This window comes from Hermetia illucens, chromosome 3 (genome assembly GCF_905115235.1).
Source record: "Hermetia illucens chromosome 3, iHerIll2.2.curated.20191125, whole genome shotgun sequence".
In the NCBI taxonomy this organism is placed as follows: Eukaryota; Metazoa; Arthropoda; class Insecta; order Diptera; family Stratiomyidae; genus Hermetia; species Hermetia illucens.
Window position 1 is genome coordinate 121,243,956 of NC_051851.1, and position 2,300 is coordinate 121,246,255.

At 39.4% G+C, this 2,300-nt stretch overlaps 1 protein-coding gene across 1 annotated transcript; it reads right to left on the reverse strand.

Moving 5' to 3' along the window:
- Positions 1-554: 554 nt before the first annotated feature.
- On the reverse strand, positions 555-1,841 carry LOC119652121 (piggyBac transposable element-derived protein 4-like). Its single transcript, XM_038056062.1, has one exon. It carries the CDS (start codon positions 1,839-1,841, stop codon positions 555-557), a length of 1,287 nt encoding a protein of 428 aa, XP_037911990.1.
- Positions 1,842-2,300: the final 459 nt, after the last annotated feature.

Consider the following 2,300-nt stretch of genomic DNA (forward strand, 5'->3'; position numbering starts at 1 on the left):
TGTCTGCAGACGCTAAGGCTCTAGGAAGAGACTTCCTCATCTGCATATATGGATTCACCAGTGCGCGACCGAGCTGCTCCAAAAAAAGTCGCCGCCTGTAGAGTTTACTTTTGTTCCAATCCGGTTCTACCTGAGTAAACAATATAAATGCATTATAAAGGGGGCTTTACACGCAACGATACGTTGTAGCAATTTATCGTAACGATCAGATTGTTACAATTTATCGTTGTGTGTAAACGGGAGATTGTAGCGATTTATTGGGATTGGAATTGGAGTGGATGGTTGATGCCGGCCGGCATCAATTTCTGGGAATCGTAACGACATGTTGGAATTCTTCACCTTTCTCACCAAACAACCGATGTACAGCGACAGCAACACTACTTCCTCCATGGTTAAAGCTTTTATAAAGACTGGGGGGTCGATGTAGGGTGACATTTGACAAGAAATCGTTACAATTTAGCGTAGCGTGTAAACAGTGCTCTACTCTTTCGATTTGTTGGAGCGATAAATCGTTCAATGAATTGTTACGAGTTATCGTTGCGTGTAAAGCCCCCTTAACACGATATATCAATAATGTTGCAAAAAACTGCTACTGGCCATCTTTTAGTTTTTCTTTTCGTTGAGTAGCAAGCGACAAGTTTATCCAAAGTATCTACCGCACCTTTCGACGCATTATAATCTTCGATGATAAGCGGTTTTTTATTCTCCTTATTATTTATAGAATTAGTAGTATGTAGTGTGCTCTGTAAAATAACGCTTCGATTTTTCTTTGGTACATACGTAACCAACGTCGTATCTTTGGTAAATGCGAATTTCGAACTTTGTGCAGGCCACTTCTTTGATTCCAAAAGAACTCTCGGAATCGAAGGTTTATTTTTTCGAATTGTTCCAACTGATGTAATCCCTCGTTTCAAGAGCTTTTGTGCAAGTTCATAGGATGTAAAAAAATTATCTACCGTAATGTTGTAACCTTTCAATCCAGCAGTCAGGTCTTGAACGACTCGCATTCCTTGATTTCTTTCTGGTGTATTGTTTATTCTTCCGGTGTAAGGTTGTATATTCCAGACGTAGCTTGTACCGCTGTCGCAAGCTACCCAATTCTTCATTCCATATTTAGCAGGTTTCATTGGCATATATTGCCTGAAAGGACATCTGCCCCTAAAGGGAACCAGCTGCTCGTCAATGGTAATATTCTTTTGCGGATTGTAGAGTTTTGGTAAAATATCTACCCACGAGTCCCACAGCTCGCGGATGGGTGCAAACTTGTCTGTTTCCCGGCGGCTACTCCTCGTGGACCGATCATCAAAACGAATGAATCGTGAGATCTTCTTGAACGTTTTATTCGACATGACGGCTCGAAAAATTGGACGTCCTATTTCAGCATCCCACAAACTTTCAGTTGCTTCATTGTTAGATCGGTACACTCCTGCAAGAATCAAAAGTCCGATGTAAGCTCGCAAAGTTGGCGTATCGATATCTTTAAAAGTGGCTCCTAAGACTCTACGTCCTTCCCGATTCGTATTTCGCAAAATTATCGTTTCCAACTGCGGTGGTAGAAATAGATCGAATGATGACTGAATATCAGAGATCCTTGAAGCGGCGTAGGGTGTTATTCCGGGTTGTAGTGATGGGTTTGTACTTCTTCGTGAATGTCGGAAAGGATGTTCGTACCATTGTATAGTTTTGTCTCTAGATAAATATTCGGGTAGGTCTTCCAGAATAATTTCTTCAAGGTCGTCGTCCGAAACTTCAATTTCTTCATCGCCCGATTCATAATCTCCAATTTCGGATACTTCCTCGTCCTCGTCACTAAAACTCTCCGCTACTTCGATAAAGTCCATGCTTTTATGCAACTAAACTATACGGCAACGATTTACCAAATGATACACTTGTTTTTTTTTTTTTTTAAAATCATTTATTTAAAAACCAGTGACTTACATTAAATACATATCGTTTGTTTCTTATTACTAGCCTAAATGTAGCTTATGTGTCATAATTAAATATTTAAAAAAAAACGGGTGGCTATTACATTGTTTGGCCTGCCCGACCTTCTCTGACATTACTTTTTACTGTGTATTTACTTTACACATAGATCTTGACAATTCATGATTAAAAAAAACTGGACATATATTTGAAAAAAACTGCGCCTGCACCTAGAGCGCGAGAAGGCTTATTTACTTACTTATTCTGACTTAATCTAATCTAATAAATAATACTTAAATCTAATTCTTATAACTAATGTTTTTATAGCGCTCACAATTTCGCGCTTAACCTCTGTGCACCCCTACCAGGCAAGGAGT